The 23,390-nt window shown below is 45.3% G+C and overlaps 3 protein-coding genes across 6 annotated transcripts; all 3 read left to right on the forward strand.

Moving 5' to 3' along the window:
• Nucleotides 1–342: 342 nt before the first annotated feature.
• On the forward strand, nucleotides 343–4,367 carry ess2 (ess-2 splicing factor homolog). Its single transcript, XM_037484414.2, has 10 exons — nucleotides 343–742; nucleotides 917–1,085; nucleotides 1,209–1,292; nucleotides 1,455–1,624; nucleotides 1,888–2,005; nucleotides 2,137–2,270; nucleotides 2,434–2,536; nucleotides 2,647–2,756; nucleotides 2,848–2,963; nucleotides 3,156–4,367. Exons 1-10 carry the CDS (start codon nucleotides 596–598, stop codon nucleotides 3,433–3,435), a joined length of 1,431 nt encoding a protein of 476 aa, XP_037340311.2. The 5' UTR covers nucleotides 343–595; the 3' UTR covers nucleotides 3,436–4,367.
• A 131-nt stretch (nucleotides 4,368–4,498) lies between these two features.
• dgcr2 (DiGeorge syndrome critical region gene 2) lies at nucleotides 4,499–17,749 on the forward strand. 3 transcript variants are annotated; one of them, XM_037484412.2, is made up of 11 exons: nucleotides 4,499–4,984; nucleotides 10,218–10,250; nucleotides 11,120–11,242; nucleotides 12,954–13,040; nucleotides 13,206–13,416; nucleotides 13,635–13,711; nucleotides 13,792–14,007; nucleotides 14,099–14,302; nucleotides 14,415–14,567; nucleotides 15,103–15,339; nucleotides 15,425–17,749. In XM_037484412.2, exons 1-11 carry the CDS (start codon nucleotides 4,903–4,905, stop codon nucleotides 15,649–15,651), a joined length of 1,650 nt encoding a protein of 549 aa, XP_037340309.1. In that variant the 5' UTR covers nucleotides 4,499–4,902; the 3' UTR covers nucleotides 15,652–17,749. The 3 variants fall into 3 exon arrangements, with proteins under 3 accessions (XP_037340309.1, XP_062414734.1, XP_037340310.1); XM_037484413.2 differs by having other exon boundaries at nucleotides 4,505–4,984; nucleotides 13,792–13,974; XM_062558750.1 differs by lacking the exon at nucleotides 10,218–10,250 and having other exon boundaries at nucleotides 4,500–4,984.
• A 760-nt stretch (nucleotides 17,750–18,509) lies between these two features.
• Nucleotides 18,510–21,083, forward strand: car15 (carbonic anhydrase 15). 2 transcript variants are annotated; one of them, XM_037485614.2, is made up of 8 exons: nucleotides 18,510–18,768; nucleotides 18,852–18,881; nucleotides 19,415–19,591; nucleotides 19,671–19,816; nucleotides 19,919–20,011; nucleotides 20,103–20,169; nucleotides 20,269–20,429; nucleotides 20,508–21,083. In XM_037485614.2, the coding sequence occupies exons 1-8, from the start codon at nucleotides 18,717–18,719 to the stop codon at nucleotides 20,730–20,732; spliced, it is 951 nt and encodes a 316-aa protein (XP_037341511.1). In that variant the 5' UTR covers nucleotides 18,510–18,716; the 3' UTR covers nucleotides 20,733–21,083. The 2 variants fall into 2 exon arrangements, with proteins under 2 accessions (XP_037341511.1, XP_037341512.1); XM_037485615.2 differs by having other exon boundaries at nucleotides 19,466–19,591.
• Nucleotides 21,084–23,390: the final 2,307 nt, after the last annotated feature.

The following is a 23,390-nucleotide window of genomic DNA, read 5'->3' on the forward strand; positions in this document are numbered from 1 at the left end:
AATTGCTTAGTACGTGCATCACCTTCTATTAGCAGTAGTATGATTGTTAACATTGCTATTTACTTTTATTTAATCTTTTATTTGTATAGTAATATTGTTAATATTCAAACATTAATGCAAACATGTCTTTTATGCAGGTTTATATATTTAAAAAATATTGCCATTTGTAAAGGAATCTGAGGTTACATCAGTGCCAAATTAAAAGGTCAACCGATGTGTCTTTAATTAATATCTCAACCCCACCTGCAAATATCATAATGAAATCAATGAAAATGATCTTTATTATCATCCTACCGGAAATGTCTTATACTGGAAATCTCGTGAGTGGCAGTCAACTTCCGGTGACGCAACATCTCAGACCGTAGCCTTTACGTGCTGCGTTGTTTTGTACGCTGGTTTTGAAGTTAGCCGTGGGCTGCTAACGCTGGCTGGTTAACGTAAGAGTTAGTGACGTTTGGTCTTAACGGTCTAGGTATACATGCTCTGGATATTGAGACGGTGTTTTTCAAGTTCAAAATCCGCCTTTTGTTTCGACTGATTCGCAGTTTTTCGTTGAAGAAAACGTTATTAGCTTAGCAGGCTAACAGGGGCTACAATGGAGGGCAGCGCCAGCGTGAGGAGAGCCTTGTGCGGGACTCTCGTCCCTGTAACAGTATCAACAATGGCTCTCCTACAACAACCCGAAGAGAACGACAAGGGCAAGCTGCACAGAAAGGTCCTCGACGAAGAGGAGTACATTGAGGTAACGTTAGATAATTGACGGACAACCAAACAATCGATAGGAACTCGTTGAAACTGAGAACACGGCTAACGTTACGTGTCATTACGTTCCTTCATTGTTGTTGCACCAACATTATGTGAAGCATTGTCTTCCCTTCTACACAGTCAAGTAAACCCAACTGTCGTCTCCCAACAGAGTTTAGAAAAGATCATCCAGAGGGACTTCTTCCCAGATGTTACCAAGTTACAGGCGCAGAAGGACTACCTTGATGCGGAGGAAACCGGTGACCTAGAAAGAATGAGAGAGATATCCATCAGATATGGATCATCTTTGAATAAATCGACACCACGATCTACTGCACCCTGTGAGTAGTTTGACGAGGGAAATGGTCGACTGTATTAGTATGTTATCCCTTATTTGCCAAATCATTCAGTCTGAATAATCTTCACCCCTATTTCTCCCCATTTGTTTCTCTTTTGTATGTAAGATGTGACACCAGCAAGCTTTGAGACGCCATTGGGCCGCTCGGGGTCTCCCTCTTCCATTCATGGCAGTAAAAGTTTAGACGGTGGTAAGTTATCTACTGTATTAAGTTGATAACATATGTTTGTCATACAATGAAGTGTATATAAAACCTCTGAAAGGATTTTGATTGAATTCACATGAACTCTTAATTAATGGAATTACAAATCCAAATAAATGAACCCTATTTCTATTGATGCTGTATTTACAGAGAGCAGGAATGATGAGAAGAAAGAGAAGGAGCTCCCGTGTCTCGATCGCTTCCTTGATAAAAATACCAGTGAGGATAATGCATCATTTGAGCAGATAATGGATCTGGCAGAGGACAAGGAGAGGCTGAAGCATTCCTGGCTATATGAGGCTGAGGCTGAATACAAACAGGTATGTGAGTGCTGAGTTAAACTTGAACATTAAAGTAAAAGGAAATTAATTTTATGTTTGGATTACATGTGTGCCTGTCATAAAAACTACATTTGAGTACCAAATTGGTGCATGTTATGTCAGATTCAAGTTTTCATGTTACACAAAACGTCATCTTTGATGGAAATGATGTTTGTCGTTGATAACTGCCAGTCAGACAGACAATCATTGGAAGTATTGCTACACCCCTAGACTGCATCAAAAACATTACTGATATTTTGCAGCGCCGCGAAGAGAACCTTGCGTTGCCATCCGCAGAGAAAGCAGCACTTGAATGTGTCAAGGCTGGACTTGAGACCTGGGAGTACAAAGCAAAGAATGCATTGATGTATTATCCAGAGGGTAAGAAGACTGAACTTGGAATGAATTCCCTGCTGTTTTTTGTGTGACATTAATACCTATTGGAGGCATGTAATCAATTAAATTTCCCCCCGAGAGAAGAAATTGTTTTCACAAACATTTTTTTTAAACAGGTGTGAAAGACGACGAAGCTCTTTTTAAGAAGCCACGGGAGGTAGTTCACAAGAACACACGCTTTGTTGGAGACCCATTCAGCAAAGCTCTCAACAAAAGCCAGATTCAGCAGGCTGCAGCTCTCAATGCACAGGTAGACACTTTAAGAATGTAACAAAACAAAAATGCATGGTGTTTTGACTAATAGGGGTACACATATGCCAAAACACCATCAACTACTTGGCAGTCCATTCTTCAGTTAAATTAAAGTGTCAATTCAAGAGTGAAGTAGCTGATTTATTGTCTTTTCTGTCCAGTTCAAACAGGGTAAAGTCGGACCTGATGGGAAGGAGCTCATCCCACATGAATCCCCAACAGTGAATGGATATGGTTTCGAAAGTATGCCGTCCCCAGCACCTGGTAAGTGGATCTCAGTTACAGTCCTGATACAGATGTGTGTCTTAAATAGCTCATTCAGCTACCTACTCACATTTGGAGTAGATATCTCACAGCAGTTTCCCTCCCCTCAGGTGTAGCTGAGTCGCCTCTGATGACCTGGGGAGAGATTGAGAGCACCCCATTTCGTCTGGATGGATCAGACAGCCCGTTTGTCGAGAGAAATCACGGCCCGTCATTTAAGGTACTGAACCTCCGTAGGTAGCTAACTCTCGGTTAATCACTGATTCTGTTGTTGTTTGTAAAATGTTGACATCAAATATGTGTGCAAAAAGATTCCAGAACCTGGAAGACGAGAGCGGCTGGGTTTAAAGATGGCCAACGAAGCCGCCGCCAAAAACCGTGCAAAGAAACAGGAAGCTTTGCGAAAGGTCACAGAGAACCTTGCGAGGTAAATAAATGGCTTCCCTCTGGATTATTTCTGCTTCAACAAGTATCAACACATTTCTACGTCTGTACACTCCTGTCTTTTAAAGGGGAAAGTCGAGCTTGAATGTGTCATGATTTTACTTGATTTCCTCTTATTATTGTCATTTTGAAAGAATCAATGGTGTCCTTAAACACATGAACTTCTGTGTTGCAGTCTTACTCCAAAAGGCCTGAGCCCAGCCCTCACCCCTGCCCTGCAGAGGCTCGTAAATCGGACATCCAGCAAGTACACGGACAAGGCATTGCGGGCGAGTTACACGCCGTCGCCCTCGCATCAAGTCCCCGGCTGCAAGTCTCCGTTCGGTGGCCCCGCCACGCCATCGGGAACGCCGACGCCAAACAAAGTCAAGACGCCGAGCTCTCAGGACCTCACGTCGCTGACAGACGACCTGCTGCAGCTTCCCAAGAGACGGAAAGCCGCTGACTTCTTTTAAGCAAGAGACGCTGTTCTCTGCTGGGATTGTACAAAATAGACATGATAATTAGTGAGGAAGACTAACTGTTCTGACCCACTTTCCTCCAATTAATACGTTTTAGTTGGGTGAGTGGATAAAGAAATGCCCATAGAAATGAAGAATATTTCATAATTTGCTCTATTTTTGAGCAGATGGGTCTATATAGATTCCTGCTAAATACAGTGTCCTAATTATACTATATAACTTGGTTGTCTTATTTGTTTTATTCTCTTTTGTCCTGTTGTGTTGTTTCATATATATTTGTACAATACACTTTCCACAAACAAATGTTTGGTATTAGGAACAAACAGCAACCTATTCAATATTTAAGAATTTCATCCAAAAGCCATCACCCAGCTCTCCATACATTTCAGTGTCTCTTCATCATAGAAATTACTTCAGCCCAACATCAAACAATTGTGTTGGTGTTTATAATTTTAAAAAGTTCAGTTAGACATCTCACCTATATGTCAACAATTTTTCTTGTGGCTCTAGTAGAGGAGAAAATGTGGAGGCAGAGCTGGGCTCAACATTATGAATTTGTACCACCTTTTTTTTAAGCCTTTAAATAAAACTGGAAATACACAGAAAAAGGTCTACAAAAGAATATCACACCATTACATATTTGCTAGCTGTTATCTTTTCTACCTTCTACTTGTGTTTATATGTATAAATACGCTGTACTTTTATGCCTCATTCTTTCAAGAAACCTTCATGCGAAGGCCTTGTCACGCTATTATTTCTTTGTATGGTTGATGTTTAAACATTTGGGGTTATAGATGTATTGTTGCATCGTCAGGGAAGTCCAATCCTTAAAAATAACTTGAATTGGCTTGCTTTTATAATATATCCCTGCTTAACTGGATCGATGAACGATAATACTGAAAATAAATGTGTGACCTTGAGGTAAACTTAGTGGATCATATATTTTAGCGTTGGATTCGCATCTTGAAAATCTCAACGGGGTACACACGTACGCGCGCACACGCGCGCGCGCAAGGGTTATTGTGTGTGTGTGTCTCCATGGGTAAAAGCGGCGTAACTCCGCCCCGGCGGCTCCTCCAGCTGACTGCCCGTGTCGGATGTTTGGGATTGTTGTGGTTCGGAGGGCCGCCGCCATCTTGGATTCAGCCGCGCTCCACACCGAGCAGCGCGAGAGGACGGACGACGTTAACGGCGCAGCCAGTTAGCTCCTCGTTAGCTAGCGTTAGCCTGCTCGGCGAGAGATTAACCCTGCTGCCCGTGTTGTTGCTGCGCGGCGGGACTATGCTCTACAGACGCTGTTCGTCTTCGTCATGTGTCACCAGGAGTGCACAAAATAGGTTTAAACTGTGTTAACAGTGGAACGCTTTTAACTCCGGAGAGGGCGGCGGCGGCGACGCGCATCCTCGTTATATCGTTAAAAAAACATTTCTGGATAAAGGAGTTACTATGAATGGAGGATAAATGTTGTCAACGGCTGACAGCAGCAGTTTCGTCCTCTTCTCTCTCCTCTTCGTCCTCGCGTCAACGGACCCACCACGGACAGGTAAATACATCCCAAGTTGTTTTCCCTCTGCGTTTATTCCCCTGAGGTCAGCGTGGAAGACCGAAGCCGAGATTTCAGCAGAAAAAGCGGACGGGTCAGGCGGAAAGGCCTCCCGGACGAACCAGGGACTAGAGTCGTTTTTTAAACCGATGCTGCGCTGCCTTTGGGCCGTGGGGAAGGTGCGACCTGCTGGTGCAACTCTAACGTCAGCCTTAAAAAAAAAAAAAACAATACGTTAAACCATTGACCTCTTAGGCAATCATTAATGTTCACTCTCCAGGATCCATAACGTTCGCAGAAACACATCACAATCGAAACAGAGCGTCGGGCTATTTTGTGACTTATTAGTGCAGCTGTAATGAGATTTGTTGTGTTTATACAGATTTATCCCCCACTCCTGTTTTATAAAGGGTCGGCGTATCTGTGAACAATCGGACCTACACGTATGTCCTCCTGGTCGTGGAGCGTGTGTTTGAAATGCATGTCAGAGAATCCTGCTGCTGCATCTCCAAAGCTGGCTCTCGTTGACTCATTTTCTAGCCACACAGTGTTAAAACAACACCGTGAGGTGCTTTGGTCGTTGGGTCATTCAACCCCTACTTAGAGACACAGTCTGATTTATTAAATGCATCGTGTAACTGTTGGCCATGATCTAACCTCTTTTACACTTTCATTACACTGAAGGCCTCGAGGTAGTCAAGCCTGTCAAACGCCAAAATGTAATCAGTTTTTGTGAATTAAAAGCCCTGAACCTATGCTTTGATTGCAAACACTTGAAATCAAAGCTCGTGTCAATGCTTTGACCGCAAGTCGAAGTAATCTCGTGGTTTCCGGTAGGCCTGATCTTGTGATTCTGACAGACGTGTGGATGTGGGAAGTGGCAATAAAGCTGAGTTGCGCTTTAAATGTCTGCATGGAGAAATATGTTCCTGGACTCCCTCGGACGATAAGATCATACAACAACACACCGCCTCCATCGTAAATGTCCCAGATTACCATAGGTGTTGATCATTTTAGTAGACATAAGCAGGAGTGATTGTTCAAAACAGGTCAACCTTATCCAGCTGACCCCGAAACAACAGTTAAACTTGTGAACAAACATGTTTCTGTTTTGACTTTATTTATTTTTAAATGGAGTTCATGGAAAACCCAATACAGGCAACACTGCATGCTTGTTATAGTTAATTTGCGTTTGGTTCTTGTGAAAATGGGAAAGTACTTTGTCATTAACTGTAATTACCAATCTTGTCAAAGGTGCATTCAGTATTTACTTCATGTGAACACAACTCCTTTTTGATTAAAAAACCTTGTGGGAAAAGTGCATGTTGTTTTTCGTCTGTATATATTTACTTAGGCTTTAATGCGTCTTGTGAGGTGTATTGTCGTCTTTTTGAAACCCCTCCTGGTTCGGGGGATAATGTGGACCTCGTGCCAGGCCTTCGGGGGGGGCAACATAAGTGTTTTATCTTATTTTTCACAGCCGCTGTCACAGAGGGTGTGTGTGATTGTAGAGCATGATGGTTCACATTACGTTCATGCTTCCTGAAGCTTGATGCCCACATGACTTGGACTTAACAATAATCCTGTTTGCTGGAGCATAATTTAATTAAATATGCTTGTGCTGGCGTGAGCATGAAACACTTTTCCTGTCTCACAGGTAGGATTTAGACGGCTCACACTGATTTTTTTAACACATCTGACAGCATCCACTGCCACTGTTTAACAAAGGTACATCAGAAAAGGAAATGGTTGTTAAATGGCCCTTTCGTTAGCCTTCTGTTTAAACGCGAGGATACATAATATTAACAGTTGTTATGCCAGTGGGGCTTTTTGAATTGAATTATAATTTAAAATCACTTTCGAGTAAGTTTCAGTGTGTCGTGGTGGCTTGCTACTGAATGTGCGTGTAGCATACGTTCTATATATCTTACATCCCATGTCATATATCGTCATATGCGCACTGCAGTGGCTCAGTGCTTAGCACGTGTCCCGTGGGTGCTTTAGTTCGCTCCCACACTACAGAGACATGCAAAGCAAATGCATCGTCCACCTGATTAATGGCCCCTATTTTATTTCTTTCCCTTGTGCGTTTCCCAACAAAAGCTGCAGGAAGAGCACCAGGCTTTGAAGCACATATTAAATAGTGGCCAAATAGACTTAATTTGAGGGAAACGTCTATATGCGTATCTATGTTTTTTTAGAAGTTGTAAAAAGCTAAATAGTCAAGTCCAGATTTATTTTCCTTACTGTGGGTAATCTTGTACTTTTAATGTTCTTGAAATGAAGCAAACTACTTTGGTTTCGTGTTCAGTTGAGCAAATTTCACACGAATGAGGCGCCGCTTCCAGCACTGTATCCAGTTCTCTATATACATCCACGGCCTCGACATTCTGCCTAATGCAGCGGCCAAAGATAGACACTGTGCCAGCTTTGCATGGTAACAATCGAAAAAATGTATGTGCTCATCATTGACTGTGACAGTAGATGCTGGTCGGACTGAACTAGGCTCCAATCCAGTAAGCAAGTTAGCAGCGTCTCGAATGAGCCGTCTGCGTTAATACTGGCAGCTCTCTTTCTGTTTAATACAGTTGCCTGCAGTTTGAATTTTTGACAAACCTCATCCGTTCACAGAGAGACGTTTTGGTCCCCCTGATAACTCGCGGACTGTTTTTTGATTTAGGACATTTTTCAAGTGTCTGTGGAGGTGATGAACATTTCAGAGGTGTAAACTGAGACGGTTGTTAAGTGAAGAGTAACTTCAGTCAGACTGACGACTCATCTGGAAGCCAAGACGCTGACTCTCACCAGCCGCCTGCGCGTGGATTTGTTATTTTATGTTCCAGGTCTTTGGAGATCATCCTGCTTTTTTTCCTTTTAGAACTGGAACACTAGAAACACGCAGTATAGACACATAATATGGTCAAACTCGGTGCTATAGCTCTGTATTCAAGTGCAACTCTGTTTACCATCTTGAGTGTCAACGCTGAAAAAAGTGTCACGCTTTTGATGAAACACACAATTTAATTTCCCCTAAAATAGCTTTCGGTTGTGTTGGCTGCCCATCTAACCCTCTGCATACCAAGCAGCTGTGTGTTTGAAGGGAATTTGACCCTTTGTGCGTTCATCCACACAGTATAAAGGAAAAATACATTGCTGTTGTGAGGTGGTATAAAGATATGAATGTGTGTACCCACTCACTGCTCCTAACAGTGAGCTTGAGTGTTGCTGTGAATCATTAGCGGCTGGAGACGATGCAGCGAGCACACAAGGCCGGTCCGCTGTGCCGTTCTCCTTCAATGGGACTGAAGTGGGGCCGTCTTGCAGCCTTTATTGTATCTTCCTGTGGGTTATGTAAGAGATGCAGAGGTTCAACTTGTCTCACGGTTGTTCCCTCGCTGGAAGACTCAACGTGACAAAATCCAAAGCTTGCGAGCGAAATGGCCCTCGAGAAGATCATCAGGATGCACGATGCATGTCAAGCACATGCACAGACAACGTGGTTCATTTTGCAGCCAGCGTCTTCATCCGAGATTTGTCTCAACAGCGAATGGTAACCCTCTTTGGCCCATGTGTGCTTAGAGATAAATGAGCCATCAGGCAGCTGTGAGGCAACAACAGATTCAGACGCTCCACCTCAATCGCACCGAGGTTCAGTTGACGAGCGAAGTCGCTCTCACGTCAAGCTGTTTGGTAGATGCAGGCTCTCTTTTAAAACTTGGACGTGTCCCAGCTGTGACCCCCAACAAGTTCCATCCGATGGACTGAAGCAGAATTACCGGTGTCTGAATAAAAACTGCTCTTATGAACTTCCCAGATGCACCAATGGGAAAAGAAGGAACCAATTAATGTGGATCTGTACAGGCAGCAATTCTTTTTTATTTTTCATGTTTTCAGCGAAAAGTGCAAGGAAAGCTTTGGTTTTCTAGTTGTAAGCACAGCTTAAAAAAAAGTTGCCTCCATTAAAGATAAACAGTCCCCAGCTGTATTTGGGTTTTGTTTGTGTGCTGGATTCTCAGTAGGCAACGAGTGTTATTACAATATTGAAAAATATGCCGACTATAATCAGGAATCAAAAGTCCTTGGACGTCTTTTGTAACATAAACCTGCTGATACACACTCAGTGTGAGTTCAATATTATATTTCCCTATAATTCTGTTATCATGCAAAGCACTTAAAATATGATTGACTGTCGACTGAAAGCCAATAGCTCTTTTTTTTACCTACTCTATCATTCTGTGTACATTAATTATCAACATCACATTTGGGGACACGTGGTCTCTAATGTTATCCATCAAGTTGACACTTATTGGGGCTTGATGGGATTGATGGTAAGACCTTCAGTCTTTATTGCGCCTCAATCCACTTAGCAATAACTAAGAAGTTGGCTGTGTGACACACCTTTTATGCAGAGTGGAGGCAATCTGCTTCACATTTTTTTCTTCTTATTGTTCATAGCTGATGACGCGTCGACTTTTTCAAACCCACCGTTCTGCTGGAGCTTCACTCTGTTTAAACATTTAAACCTTCAGATACTACCACGTATGACCTTTTTAGAAGACAGGATGTTCACAACATAACCGGGCTATGTTATGTTATGTTTTGCGTGGGACATTTAAATGATATTTTATTAATCTTGTCTCCATTTAGCTGTGTCTGAACCACGCGGAATGTTGTACAAAAAAGTCAAAGCGACCTGATAAGGCGAGGTTGGTCCCTTCTGTTGTTGGATCGGAACATGGCAAGGTTACATCTGGTGTAACGTGTGACCTGTTCTTGTTCTCTGAAATATGATGTGTCATTGTTTTTGAAGGTCCAAACAGACACGGCTGTTGTTCAAGTACATGCTGATTTTGATCACCGCATTAAGGACTGCAGATTGTCGCCTTGTGGTATCATCAGTGCTGAAGGTCTGCTCTGTGTGGGCGGGGGGCACCTGGGCCGTTTGGTACACAGATGCAACAACAGTCCCTTGAAATATCTCCGAGGTAAAAATAGTCCCTCCGTATTTGGCACGAGAGCCGAGAGGTCCAGCTCGGTAGGAAAACACAATCACCTGTATCCAATAACGGCTGGTGTAGTCTACCCTCCTACAGGCAAGCAACCGGGGAAATCACAGAAATGTTGACAGTATAAATAATGGACACCTGGAAGAGCAGCACAAGCAGGATGGTCTTTTTCCCATAAAAGAAAGCATTGGATCGGATAGTTACTCTATTGTTTCTGTTTGTTTCAGGTCCGCGGCTATCTCTGGCAAGATTATTGTCAGGTAAGCACGCAGTACATCTTGTAGTGTAGTTTGATTTTTTTTTTGTCTGCAGCTCCTTCAGTTTGAACCTATGTTGAGCCATCAATATTTTCAGATTTTAATTAGAAACCTCCCTTGCAAAAAAAATAATGAGACATTTTTATTCTCTTAAAGTCTTTGCATAGAACAATCCCCTTTTCTAACCAGCCAATACAGGTTATTTATTTACTTCTGTAAAACAGCAACTGTTGGACTTGTCTTCCATGCGATCAAGAACTTATTGTCGGGATCCATGTGATGAAAGAACAGAGGCGTTCTTTCATCACACAAGGACGCAGGAGGCCTCTTTTAACCGCACATGGTGTGAAGACCCGCTTAGCACAGAGTGTGTGGCTTAAGTACTCACAAACAGACGTGAAGTGGCTGCTTGAAGTCGCGGGTCTCATTGCCTTCTTATTAACGAGCCATTTTCGGTGGATTTTAGGGACTCGCGATAAAAAAAAAATAAGTGCCGCGTCTCAGAGGCGCTGTCGAGAGCTCCCGCATGGGCGGAACACCTGTTGTCAACAGGCGGGTGAAAATCCCTTTGGTCCAGAGTTCGTCCCTCTGGTGCAGAGCTTGGTGCTGCTCCCTGTTTGACAGAGTTCACACCGTTTGCACCCCCAGTTGGAAGAATATTGAAAATCGCTTTGTTTCAACAACCCCTAAAAGATTCAACCCAACCCAACGCAGCACTGCGCGAGATCGCTTATTCGATTCAAATGTCCCCAATAAGTCTTCTGCTGGACTCTCTTACTTGGACTTTCCACTTGTTTTTATTTTGGGGGGGGGGGGGGGGGGGGGCTCATGCAGGTGTGACCTCAGGATCTGGTCTGTCGTTGTGTTTTCAGAGCAGCGCTGCAGCCCCGGGCAGTTTGCCTGCCGCAGTGGGAAGATGCAGTGTATCCCCATGTCCTGGAAGTGTGACGGCTGGACAGCATGTGATGACAAGAGCGACGAGATGGACTGCCCCCGTGAGTATAGCTCCCCTGGGTCTTTCTACCCCCTTGCCTAACACCCCCCACCCCCCACCCCCCCCCCCCCCCAATAACATGATTGGTTTCTGAAAAGAGTGACCCACTTGGGCGCCCGGATCACAGCTGGGTCGAACTCTTGAGTGGCTGCACACGTGTCTCTGTTTTTGTTAGCTGCTCGTTGATCTGTCCAACGCTGTATGGATGTTGCCACCCTAAAGCCCTTTGACCGAAATCCCATTGTTTTCTGCCTCTTAAATCCAGAGGGGCCTTATCCCTAGATCTCTGACCGCATAATAGGAATTACTGAGGATTGAGTTCAGCGTGTGACCTCCACGCAGCAGTGTGCGCCTTTCTGTTAGCGCCGAATGCTGATGGAGTTTCAAACACCAGCCTCTATTCAGTCCTCAGGAAAACCACATCCCCCAAGCAAGCAACAACGGCAGGAATCAAATGTTTTCTATTTGTTTATTCACCTATAAAAGGTACTTAAACAAATGCAAATACAGAACCTTCTGTATTTTCAGATACAAAAACCCCACCTGCAGGTATTTGCCCGTTCCAAATGTACAGAGTAGCTCTGCTTCGTCAGAGGAGGGATAGAAAGTGTCTCAGTGGGGGCTTTTCGTCTGCTGATCCAACAGCACGCATGGAAATCAATGTTGCTTGGGATTAGCTCTTTGTTGAATAACATGTACAGGTGGAGCAATCCCTTAAACTAATTCCAGCTAAACAAACAGCAGGGGCAAATGTTCAACCCTCACCACTTCGGTGCAGGTCAGATAGGAGAAAGGTATTCCAAAGAGCTCATTCCAGGCTGGACAGAAATAGTGCAGGCTCCAAACAGAGAAGCTGTTCAGTAGCGTTTTCTGAAGGAGGAAGTAAAATAGACATGGTTACAATAAATGAAAAGATATTATTAGATTTCAAAATGTCAACGGTTTACAGTGCATCTTCTGTCTTTCTTCCTCAAAGCAGAGAAAAGTCCCGCGGCGGTTTTGTTGATTTTAGTTATATAGTGGTTCACGTCAACGGTTATAATTTGCATGTATAGATTTTGCTTCAAAAAGGCAATGACATTTTTGGATTTTAATCACTGAGCTCTCTTCTCTGATATTTTGTGGGTTGAAGTTGAACTTAAGACCTTGAGCTTCATGTTGCTAAAGATAGAAAGTGGTCAGAAGCACAGAAGTAAAAAATGAAATATATTAACTACGGTGTTTCCCCATGGTTTACAACAGGGGGGGGGGTGTAGTCGGCAGACAAATGGTCCGCCCGAGGAGGGGGGGGTAGTACAGTGGGTTCAGCCGACCACACAGACTTATTCGCGCCATTTTAATGTCAGTGTGGAACTGCCGTGCGTAAAAACAGACAAAATAATTATAAATTTCTTTCATTTCTTTTAATTGCACATTTTTTGGGAGGGGGGGGGGGTACATTTCAAGGGGGAGGGGCGCCCCCTGTTATAATGGTGGGGGAAACACTGAACTAATATATTATTACTATTACAGAAAGGCCTCTGCACAAACACATGGTGCAGTGTAAGTGTATACCAGTATTTATCTATGGGACTCACTAAACGCCTCGTTCGTCACCTTACGCCTTCATCGCGGTTGCACAACATACACTAATATGCACATTAATTAATTTTTTTTACAACTACAGAGTGTGAAACGTCCATATTTGTTGACATGAGTCCTTCTTTGGGCAGCTAACAAGGAGGAGGGGTTTCTTTTTGGTAACGGGCACGACCAGGTGGAGGACGTCATCGGTGTGGCTCAGCCTGTGCGCTTCAACAGTAAGCCCCTCCCCTCCCGGTTGTTTTTGTTGTTGTGTATACCTTTGTTTGAAAATGTTCCCCATTTTCTCCCACATCTATTGCCGCTCTCCAATCCCCACGCTGAATACCACGCGCTTGCCGCCTTCGGCCTTCATCGCTCACGAGTTTCCTCTGCGTCCGTAGAGAAATGCCCCAGCGGGTGGCACCACTACGAGAAGACGGCCAGCTGCTACAAAGTGTACCTGATGAACGAGAACTACTGGCAGGCCAACGACACGTGTCAGAAGGTCAACGGCTCGTTGGCCACGTTTGTGACCAACGAGGAGCTGCAGTTCATTCTGAAGATCGAGGTGGATTTTGACGACAAAGTCTGTGAGCGCAGAGACCAGTGCAAGTGAGTTTCTACCTAAACGTACAGTATGTCAGCCAGAGGAGAGCTTCACTTAACGGATGTCGTCATTGTTGACAGAGCGCTCCGTGCTCCGTCATTGGTTGCAGGCCATCTAGTGGTCGGCATAAAGTGCATCCATGCTGGTTCATATGTAAACGCACTAAAGTGGACCCATTTGATACGGTGCATGTAATCACTGTGCTCATTGTTTTGTTTTGAAGGTTTTGGGTGGGCTACCAGTATGTGATCACCAATCAGAACCACTCTCTGGAGGGCCGCTGGGAGGTCGCCTACAAAGGTACGAGCTGTTTTTTGGGGGTAAATACTAGAAAAGTCACCTTTTGCTTAAAAATGTTGGGTGTGTTCTTTCTTCAACAGGGTCCATGGAGGTGTTCCTGCCCCCCGAGAATCTGGCCAACTTAGGAAACACGTCTCCCACCGAGGACAATGTTTTCTGTGCCCAGCTGCAGCGCTTTCACATCAAAAGCATGAACGAACGAGGCCTGCACAGCTGGCACGCTGAGAACTGCTACAAGAAGTTCCCATTCCTCTGCAAGAGGAGTACGTGCCCATGTAGTCTTTTCCATCCCAAATGTAGACACCTCTTTTAGCTTCGTCCCAGTCATACAAGGTCCATTTAAAATAATATCTCAAGCTCATTTGATCTATCCGTCTGCCCCGACAGGGCAAACGTGTGTGGACATCAAGGACAACGTCGTCAACGAGGGCTACTACTTCACCCCCAAGGGGGACGACCCGTGTCTGAGCTGCACGTGTCACAAGGGCGAGCCCGAGATGTGCGTGGCGGCGCTGTGCGAGCGTCCGCAGGGCTGCCAGCACTTCCGCAAAGACCCCAAAGAGTGCTGCAAGTTCACCTGCCTGGACCCAGGTACCGCCGCGAGAACGTCTCGATTTCACTGCCGTTCCTACCGGTCAGGAGCGCCACTGAGCTCGAAGCTGGATGCTCTCGTGTTTTGTCGGTTTTCTCTCTTTTCCCTCAGATGGAAACAGTCTGTTTGACTCGATGGCCAGCGGGATGAGGCTGATTGTCAGCTGTATCTCCTCCTTCCTCATCCTCTCTCTGCTGCTCTTCATGGTGCACAGACTGCGCCAGCGGAGACGCGAACGCATCGAAACTCTGATTGGAGGAAACTGTGAGCATCCCCCTCTGAGCGATAACAAGTCTGTGTTGTTGTAGGATTTCATGTCTGCATTTGTCTCGGATAAATTCCATTCAACGCGTGACTTCTTCTTGGATGTTGAATCCAAGTGCTGGGATGCAAAGCGTCAGTTTCAAAGTTTGCATTTCTTAAAGACATTTAAAGAGATGAAAGTTGTCCCTCAAAACTCACATGCAATGCAACACATTCATATTCATTTTCAACCGAGCTGCTTATGAATAGATAATATGCTTAAGAACCAATGTGCTATTTTTATTTTAAAGGAAATAGTGCTTTTTCCAATGACACCATAAATAATGTTTAGGCTCTTTGGGCTTCTCCTATAAAGGTTCTGATCCAACTGATGTTGCATTTAGATAAATCTCTTATTGAGACTCTTCTTTCTTGGCTTTTTCTTAACTAATGGTATTTGTTGAAAATATTAGCTAACTTTTTTGCACGGTTTTGTTCTTTTTTAGAAATGCAGTTAATTCACATCCTCCTCCTCTTTTTTTTTTTCGTTGCTCAGTGCACCACTTTAACCTCGGCAGACGAGTCCCGGGCTTCGACTACGGCCCCGACGCCTTCGGCACCGGCCTCACTCCCTTGCATCTGTCCGATGATGGCGAGGGGGGAGCCTTCCATTTCCAAGAGCCCCCTCCGCCGTACGCCGCCTACAAGTACCCCGACATCCAGCACCCCGACGACCCCCCTCCGCCGTACGAAGCCTCCATCAACCCGGACAGCCTCCTCTACGTGGACCTCGGTACGCCGCCCGCTGCCTGCGTGTCTCGCCGTGCGCGGCCTGTCGGGCGCCCGGCTTCATTTCCTCTCTTTTGTCTCGCCTCCAGGACACGGGGTTTCCCTGGTGCCCAGCCAGGTGAACGCCATGGTGGACGGGCTCCAGGCGGCCGTTCCCAACGCCTGCAGCGTCCCTGCGGCCGTCCCGGCTCCGCCTTCTCAGGAGCGGGAGGACTCCATAGACAGCAGCACGCTGCTGGTGGGGCCGGACACGCCGACAGACGGCCACGCCCCCGTGAGCGCAGACTGCGCCTCCTCCCTCAGCACCGTTGTATAGGGCCGCTGGTCGAGGGCCGCTGGTCGAGGGTCACCAGCGCGTCCCGCCCGGTAGAGGACGCAGCAGACCGCCAACTGCAGGGAGGAGGGTTCCGGTCCGGATGGACACAAACAGAAGCTCGCTTCTTTCCACGTGCGAGGATGCCCCTTCTCTTTCCTTCTCTCTCTCTCTCTCTCTCTCTCTCTGCAGTTGGCCTTTTGAGTGTGTTTTTTCTTTTTTTCTTTTTTTTTTAAGCCTCACATCTGAGGGATCAGAGGACTGTTTCTACACAGAGAGGCAGGGAAAAACAAACATTGCGGCTGAGAAAGCAGCCCTTTTACTTTCAGCATCGGGTGAGTGATGCTTTTGAAACATCTGAGGTCGGCCGATTCCGACGAGCGGTCCTAATGTAAAATAAACCCTCTGGGCCTCCGCCGGTCACATTGGTTTTACTTGTGTTTCACGGTCCAGCACAAGAATGACCGACGGACAGTGAACTCAGCTGATATGTGTTTTTTGTTTTCCTTTTTTGGTTTGCATCGTGAGGTCCAAGCAGAGGTTTCCAAGCGGCCTCCAAGCTTCAGCAATGTTCTCGTCAGACCTGTCCGTCAAGGCGTGTCGATTTCTACCTGCCCCGTAGAATCCGCTGTCCCCTCCCTTTCTTATCAGTCTGATACATGAAGCCGTCTTCCAGGTTTATAGCGCGTATTTGCAGAAAAGGTTTTGTAATTAAGAGCAACAGTACGGTTAGTTTCCCGCTAAAGCGGTTTTTAATTAGGTGATGCTGACTGAGGCATTCTGTATGAAGCAATGTTGTGTTACTGCTAAATATCTCAGTCAGTTTTTGTGTTTCTTTATGACTGCGAGCTGTAATCTTGATTTTTTTTTTTTTTTTTTTTTTTTTTTTTTTTTTTTTTTTTTTTTTTTTTTAATGTGAGATAGACCCGATCTGAACTCCCCAGGGATCAGCAAGCTGCCGCGATGAAGACGATCAGGGAGGATATCCAGTCATTTATTTGAGATGGCTGTTCCAATCATGAAATCTCAGCAGCACGGTTGTGTATCGACTAACTGAACCATGTTCAGGGATTCAAACTTATCCCTTGATTTAATCGGGTAGCTTTTTTTTCTTTTCTTTAATTTTTCTAATGGAATTTGTTAAATGTCAAATTTGGATGCTGCCCCTCCATTTCGGATGTGTTTTTGTTTGTGTGGTTGTGATGCAGCACATTAGTTTTCTCCCTATTTGATTGAGGATCACTGAGTGCAGCTGTGAGTCCTTTTCTGTTTGGTGTCGATGGGTCTGTTGACGTCCTTGTTTCTTCGGTGGGATTGCAGTAAAAAAAAGTATTGTAATTAAAAAAAAAAATGTATATTTGGAATTTGTTTGACCCGTTTTATGACGACAATCTTTTGATTTACTCCAGAGTGAATTTTGTAGCCTGAAGACTTCAGATTGGACTCGACCCGCAAACACCAGCATTCAAAAACCAGCTGTGTCACAGTATCTCATCTTTGAGTTGACTAGGACGGATTGCCCCCCATTTCTTTCGCGTGTGTGTGTGTGTGTGTGTGTGTGTGTGTGTGTGTGTGTGTGTGTGTGTGTGTGTGTGTGTGTGTGTGTGTGTGTGTGTGTGTGTGTGTGTGTGTGTGTGTGTGTGTGTGTGTGTGTGTGTGTGTGTGTGTGTGTGTGTGTGTGTGAGAGAGAGAGAGAAAAAGTGTTCCGGGTTTAGATTTTTTTTTCATCTAAATTGCGTTGGATTTATTTTTCAACCTGATTTCTGCGGTACATGTATTTATTTTTTGGCATGCGGAGAGGTTTTTCTTTTGATGGAAACATGTTTTTGCTCAGCAGTCTGTCCTGTACAGTAGACTCCTCCATATACAGTAGTTTTAACATCTCTGTATGCAACAAAAAAAGCCTGAGCGAGACCCGAGGAGCTGAATTCATGCTGTAGTTTCTGTTCTAGCCTTTGGTGTGAAGCAACTAATATTATTGGATTTTATGTTTTGTGTATAATATGGACAAATGCTACAGTCTTTTATTTGCAGGGAGGGCTTGTGTTTTTCCCGAGGTAGATGTACATCTAATCAAATGCCAAATAAATTGCACCATGGAGGAGGACTCCTGCGTCAGTGGGTACCAACACAGCATCACGCTGAGCTCCGCGGAGTCTTATCAATCGCGACATTTAGCCGCTCTGTGAGTCCCGCTGGAAACCCCTTCGTCTGCAGTGGCCAAATGTCACAGGGGATTAAGGTTGGGATGCAGGGAACTCCCCCAGCCCCCCCCCCCCCCCCTCCTTATGACGAAGGGTTGTTTGATAAATTCAATCCACGGCCATCAACAGATTCAAATAAGTGAAAGAAAGCGGATATTTATCGCACCTCTGTGGGACCCACAAGGCAGCGGGGGGGGGGGGGGGGGGGGGGTGGGCAGCGAGGCCCGGCTGGATAGCATTGTGGCTGGAGAAAAGAGGCTTTGTTCACACGGGCCAAGTAGTGACTGATCACATGATCCGGGATGGACGAGACGTGGCGCTCGTCGTGGTCGTCGGGGCACATTTCAAATGTAAAAATCCCTTAAAGGCCTTCAACCCGTATGTATTGAGTTGATGATGTGAACCCCCCCCCCCCCCCCCCACCCCGGACATCTGAATAAGGATGTCCTTCAGGTGCTTTGATATTATGAAAAGTTATTTCACACATTAATTGAAACTATGTACATCTCGGGTCCCCTTCTAATTCAGCGGGCGATACATCCACTGACTTTCCCATGGGATGAATGGGTCTTGTTACTGGTCACTGGGCATCTATGCTGCCATCGGTGGGGGGTGGTGGTGGTGGTGGTGGTGAGGGGGGGGGGGGGGGGGAGAAGCTGTCCTCCCATCAATGAGCCTGTTGATCAGGAAAGTCCACTCGACTGGTAATGACACGCTTCACTGATCGGACCAGGAGAAAATAAAACTCCGATTTCACCTCGGCTCCCATTTAAGCAGCGCCTCGGCTCCCCCTCGGTCCACCTGGGACACCTGGACACCTGTTAGACGCCTATTAGACACCTGTTGGACGCCTGGACACCTGCGATGATTCGGGCTGCCGCTCTCGTTGTGATTTTTGTTTCCTGCGTTAAGTCGGGTGAGGGCTAATTCTTGAGTCCGTGTACTTTATTGTATAACGTGTCACTTTTTTGCCAACGATATATTTTTAATGTGTTTCAGAGGATTACTGTTATGATGAGCCACACTGCGGTGAGTCACCGAAGATGATTCTAACTGAAAGGATTAATATCTCGCTATAGAACGTTGATCTACTGGCCCATCATTTCATCCAATTAAAGTTGTTACTATCATTGATTATTTCCTGTGTAGATGTTCTTGGTTGGTGACCCCCCCCCCACCCCCCCCCCCCCCCTCCCCCCTAAAATGAAGCTTTTTAAACCGCTCCATTCAATTTGGCCTTGTGGTGTGAGCAAACCTTCTCCCCTGAACCTCGCATTGTGTGGATTTGAATAACGCTTCTATTAGTCTAAAGGGAGGTTTCAGAGAAAAAAGGAAAATAAACTTAATCTTTGTTCCTTGAAATTAGATTTTAGTGAGTTTTGTTTGTTTCCGAGCCCAGGAAATAACTCTCTTGAACTTTTATGCCAACTTGGATGAGAAGTCCTTAAAGTTTAATGTTAAAAGCTCCAGAAAAAACACTGTCATCTACTGATCTGAGGTCAAAAATGAAATACTTTCCTCCCGGAGACTATTTTTGTGTCTGATGCGGTTCCGTCCCTCAGACCCTTACGCGTGGGGGGACATGTTCCCGTCTTGTCACCCTCTCATTGAAGAACACCACTCTCCCATCAACCTGGACCACCGGATGACCCGGAACCACTCCCTGGGACCTTTGCACCTGGAGGGCTTCGATGAGACCCAAACGGGCCACTGGACCCTTAAAAACGACGGGCACTCGAGTGAGTGAAGGCATCCATTAACCTGTGTGTGTTAGTGTGTGTGTGTGTGTGTTGTCGTGTCAGTGATCGTCTCGCTCAGTCGTGCTGCAGGTCGGCGGCGGCATGTCTGTGAGCGGGGGCGGCCTTCCAGATGTGTACCACACCGTCCAGATGCACTTCCACTGGGGGGGCGTGGCCACCAACGGCTCGGAGCACACGGTGGACGGGCGCAGATACCCAATGGAGGTACAGTACGGTCAGTAGAAGAGCTGCGCGCCGTCGCCCCCGACGACCGTTGCGGCGCAGCCGTCCCCCTTTTAACGTTCTTTTTTTCCTGTTCACTTCCAGATGCACGTGGTCAACATGAAGTCCGTCCACCCCAACGTGACGGCGGCCTTGGCCGATCCGACGGGGCTCGCCGTTCTCGGGTTCTTCGTCGACGTGGGTTTTTTTAAGGGGAACTCGTTTCCACGCGTGATCCCGCGTTGGTGGCGTAGAAGCACACCCCCCTCACTTTGTGTTTTGGTCCCAGGTTGTCTACGCGGACAACGTGCACTTTGGACTCGTCTCACAGAAGCTGTCCTCCGTGGCCTACAAAGGTCAGAGGGCGCGCGACACAGACACCCCCCCTCATTGTTTCTTTTGGTTACACCTCTGTTCTCAACCCCCCCCCCCCCCGCTGTGCATCCTCCCTCAAGGCCAGGCGACTAAAATCAAGCCGTTCCCGCTGGCGGACCTCCTGCCGAAGCGCAACATGAGTCAGTTCTACCGCTACTCGGGCAGCCTCACCACGCCGCCGTGCGCCCGAGCGGTGGTGTGGACCCTGTACGAAGTTCCCATCTACATCTCGTGGACCCAAGTAGGTCTCTTCTCCCCCCCCCCGACAGGAGACGCGACGCTGCTCCCTCCCAGTTAACCGCTTGTCGTTCCTCCGCAGCTGGCCCAGTTCACCTCGCAGATCTTCTCCACGGAGGAGGACGCCGAGCAGGTGACCCCTCTGCAGAACAACTTCAGGCACGTGCACCCCACCTTCAGTCGAGTCGTCTCCGCGTCCAAAGACGCCGGAGTCCTCGCGGGGACGTCCGGTCGTCCCCTTGGGCCAGACGCGTCGCTGCATCTGCTCCCGATGGTTCTGCTGGGAAGCTTCTTGTCTGGACTTTAACGACGCGGCTGGAGAGAGACGGGTTCGCTACAAAAAGGCATTTAGGTGATGACCAGAGAAGTACAAACTGTGAATGAAGTACTGTAAAATGTTGATGAAAAATGTGCTGTGTAGGATTAACTTGATTAGTGCAACACTTTGAGTTGAGCATTGAAGTGCATTTGTGTACATTGATGACTGGCGACCATTTTCACTCAGCTTGCTCTAGAAGAAAAGTTACAAACATATTTTTTTCTTTTAGGTTTGGGGCACAAATATTAAAATGAAAAGTGATGCAAATAAAATGTATTATAGGTATTTCATTTGAAGCATGCAATGAAAATATTTCAATAAAAAGAAAATGATAACCTCTGAGGTTTTACTATTATCAATTTAAGTTGTCCTTTTTGACTGAATATTCTTGTCAATATATTATGATAAACTGATTCTTTAACATATTGCACATGCTGCATTATCTATTTTTTTGCTTTATTTTCATGACTCCTATACTGAGTTTGTTGGACTTTTATTTGTGTACTTTAACAACTTTCATACAATGATTATTATAGTTCTAATATTTTGTAATCACTATATATATATTACTATACTATAGTGTGATTTTAAAAATGACATGTAAATTGATGTTCTTCTCATATCCTGGCTGGCAGTTTAAATCCATTTGACAGGAGAGGAAGGATGAGATGGATTCTGTTACCACATGGTCCTAGTGCCTGGAACCTTCTGAACAATAATATTCTGTGTATCAATTGTGTATTTGAGAGGATCTGCCAGCATCCGTGCGAGTAGAAAGGAACTAGAGGGAGGCCCCATGGAAAACCTATCAAGTGTGGGCTTAATGAGTTTACTTCAATGTTCTTATATTTGCTCAATTCAAACAATATGTATGCGATTTGTCATAATTGCTTTTATTTTTGACTAAAGAGAAAGTTTGGTGAGGCTATTGTGCAGAAAGGCTTCGGTGTGAACTCGGTGCATCCGCATTGAGACGAGATGTTAAAATAACACGAGCCAACATGATATATAATATATATATATTAGGGCCGGGACTCGATTAAAAATATTAATCTAATTAATTGCATTTTAATTGCATAAATATTTGACCTGAGAACAGTGAGAAGTAATTTTTTTCACATGGATTTTTATTTTTGTTCAACCAATTCCAGCAGACAAGTGTAGAAATAGCATATTTAGAAATATAGTACTTTCAGAAATTCAGGTAGCCTATAGGTAAGTAGACCTTCTGTAAACTAGTTTTTTTTAAGTAGACCAATACTTTCAAGGACATTCAGAACATTGGTTATTTTTTCAGACGTGGACTTAGTTACCCTGGTCCTTAAACCAGTCATCTGGTGCAGTGTGGGTTGGGTGTGGGTCCTTGTACGTCCACGCTAGCTGCTAATTGTTTTGCGTTGAGGTGATACTTGAGGCTCGATGTGAATTCCTTGTTGCACAGCTTGCACACAACCACGCTCTTATCGACGCTTCCATCCGTGTGTTTATTATAATAAGATTTCCCATTCACGGGGCCACCCGACACGGTCTCTCAGCTTCTTCGTTCATGTTCACTGTGGTTTGTTGTCTGAAGTCATGAACGCTAGTTGGTGCTCCAGTATAATCGGTCCTCCGAAACTCATCCAGTGAGAAACGTTCCGCGGTGCAAAAAATAAGTGTAAAAATGCGTAAAAAATGTTTAATGTGTTATTTTTTGTGTAATTAATTAATCTTAATTCACATTGTAATTAATTAATCGTAATTAACGCGCTAAAGTCCAGGCCCTAATTTTAAATTAAACAAACAGTGACACTGTGAATCATCTGTTCACAGTTCTGGTGTCTCTAGTGGAATCAAAGCTGATCTTCCTGATCCACATTTGGGATTTGATTCTCTCTCCTCAAGGTGCCGTGTGTCAAACGTGTTTATTTCTTCCGGGATTTATTCTCCACTCAGCTGAGGAGGACCCTCAGACTGGTTTAGCTCCATAGGGGAGTCGGTATGGATCCTCTCAATTCACACGCGGGCATCAGCACACATGTCGAAAAAAGTGAAATAAGGATCACAGCATAAAAGTAGTGAAATCAACCAGGGCTTTATTAGAAATGCCATTATATGACTTTACTTGACCTGCAATTCTATTATAACGGTATGGAACGGTTGTGGATTCCAGCCTGAGAATCTATGAGAATTGAGGTTGGATTCAAAAGCATCAACAGGTGTGTGGTGGAACAGTGCAGGGAGATAGCAGGAAGGCTGAAGTGTGGAGGATCCTCAGTTCAAACCTGTTCTCTCAGAAGGAGGGTTTGGTTGCAGTCAGGGCTTCACACTGTAAACTTTGAAACAGTTTTGAGGTTTAGTAAACAATCCCAAGGTCTAATATGAGAAACGGACACAATGAGGCATGTGCTTGAATAGCACAAGGGAACAACTGAAGGGCTGCAGGCTCCAACCTGCTGTCTGAGGTTGTGGGTTCATGCCCCTTCATGCAGACATCACTTCTGCTTTGAAAGAGTTTTGAGATTTGAGTAGCAATCTCAAGGTTAAATACAACAAACAAAGGGTTGGTTAGTGTGTGGTGAAGTAGCACAGCGGAAGAGCTGCTGCCACAAGCCTGCACTTGAAGGTTGTGGGTTCAGGCCCAGATGTGGAAATAGCATTTAAGAG

The sequence above is a fragment of the Pungitius pungitius genome, chromosome 18 (assembly GCF_949316345.1).
Source record: "Pungitius pungitius chromosome 18, fPunPun2.1, whole genome shotgun sequence".
Taxonomy (NCBI): domain Eukaryota; kingdom Metazoa; phylum Chordata; class Actinopteri; order Perciformes; family Gasterosteidae; genus Pungitius; species Pungitius pungitius.

Coding starts and splice junctions, on each gene's coding strand:
- ess2 (XM_037484414.2), top strand. CDS start 596: ATGGAGGGCAGCGCCAGCGTGAGGAGAGCCTTGTGCGGGACTCTCGTC. Junction 1,625..1,887: donor CTGAGGCTGAATACAAACAG/GTATGTGAGTGC, acceptor GATATTTTGCAG/CGCCGCGAAGAGAACCTTGC. Junction 2,757..2,847: donor ATCACGGCCCGTCATTTAAG/GTACTGAACCTC, acceptor GTGTGCAAAAAG/ATTCCAGAACCTGGAAGACG.
- dgcr2 (XM_037484412.2), top strand. CDS start 4,903: ATGTTGTCAACGGCTGACAGCAGCAGTTTCGTCCTCTTCTCTCTCCTC. Junction 10,251..11,119: donor TCTGGCAAGATTATTGTCAG/GTAAGCACGCAG, acceptor TTGTGTTTTCAG/AGCAGCGCTGCAGCCCCGGG. Junction 13,712..13,791: donor CTGGGAGGTCGCCTACAAAG/GTACGAGCTGTT, acceptor TTTCTTCAACAG/GGTCCATGGAGGTGTTCCTG.
- car15 (XM_037485614.2), top strand. CDS start 18,717: ATGATTCGGGCTGCCGCTCTCGTTGTGATTTTTGTTTCCTGCGTTAAG. Junction 20,170..20,268: donor GTCCTCCGTGGCCTACAAAG/GTCAGAGGGCGC, acceptor TCCTCCCTCAAG/GCCAGGCGACTAAAATCAAG. Junction 20,430..20,507: donor TCTACATCTCGTGGACCCAA/GTAGGTCTCTTC, acceptor GTTCCTCCGCAG/CTGGCCCAGTTCACCTCGCA.